Source organism: Fulmarus glacialis, unplaced genomic scaffold (assembly GCF_000690835.1).
Source record: "Fulmarus glacialis isolate BGI_N327 unplaced genomic scaffold, ASM69083v1 scaffold21064, whole genome shotgun sequence".
NCBI classification, from domain to species: Eukaryota; Metazoa; Chordata; class Aves; order Procellariiformes; family Procellariidae; genus Fulmarus; species Fulmarus glacialis.
In genome coordinates, this window is record NW_009207675.1 from 3,657 (window position 1) to 3,859 (window position 203).

Consider the following 203-nt stretch of genomic DNA (forward strand, 5'->3'; position numbering starts at 1 on the left):
GTGCTTCTTCTCGGAGCAGCTCTGGTCACCGTTGCTGCTGAAGTACCAGGTTTTGTAGAGGAGGTCGTGGCGGTCGGCGAGGGGACCGCTGATCCGGCAGGTCAGGGTGACGTTCTGGCCCTCGGGGCAGACGCAGAGCGAGTACGGGGTGGTGACCAGGAAAGCTGCCGGTCCTCCTGCCGGGGAGAAGGCACGGAGGGGGT

General features: G+C 65.5%; 1 protein-coding gene across 1 annotated transcript in view; it reads right to left on the reverse strand.

The window, feature by feature from the left end:
• The window catches only part of LOC104075646 (chromosome unknown open reading frame, human C10orf54), a gene marked incomplete at its 3' end in the record, with an annotated part of 8,058 nt that overhangs the window by 2,420 nt on the left and 5,435 nt on the right, over positions 1-203 (reverse strand). Inside the window, exon 2 of the mRNA XM_009576217.1 lies at positions 5-176. Coding sequence (XP_009574512.1) covers positions 5-176 — 172 coding nt within the window. The remainder of the gene's footprint in view (positions 1-4; positions 177-203) is intronic.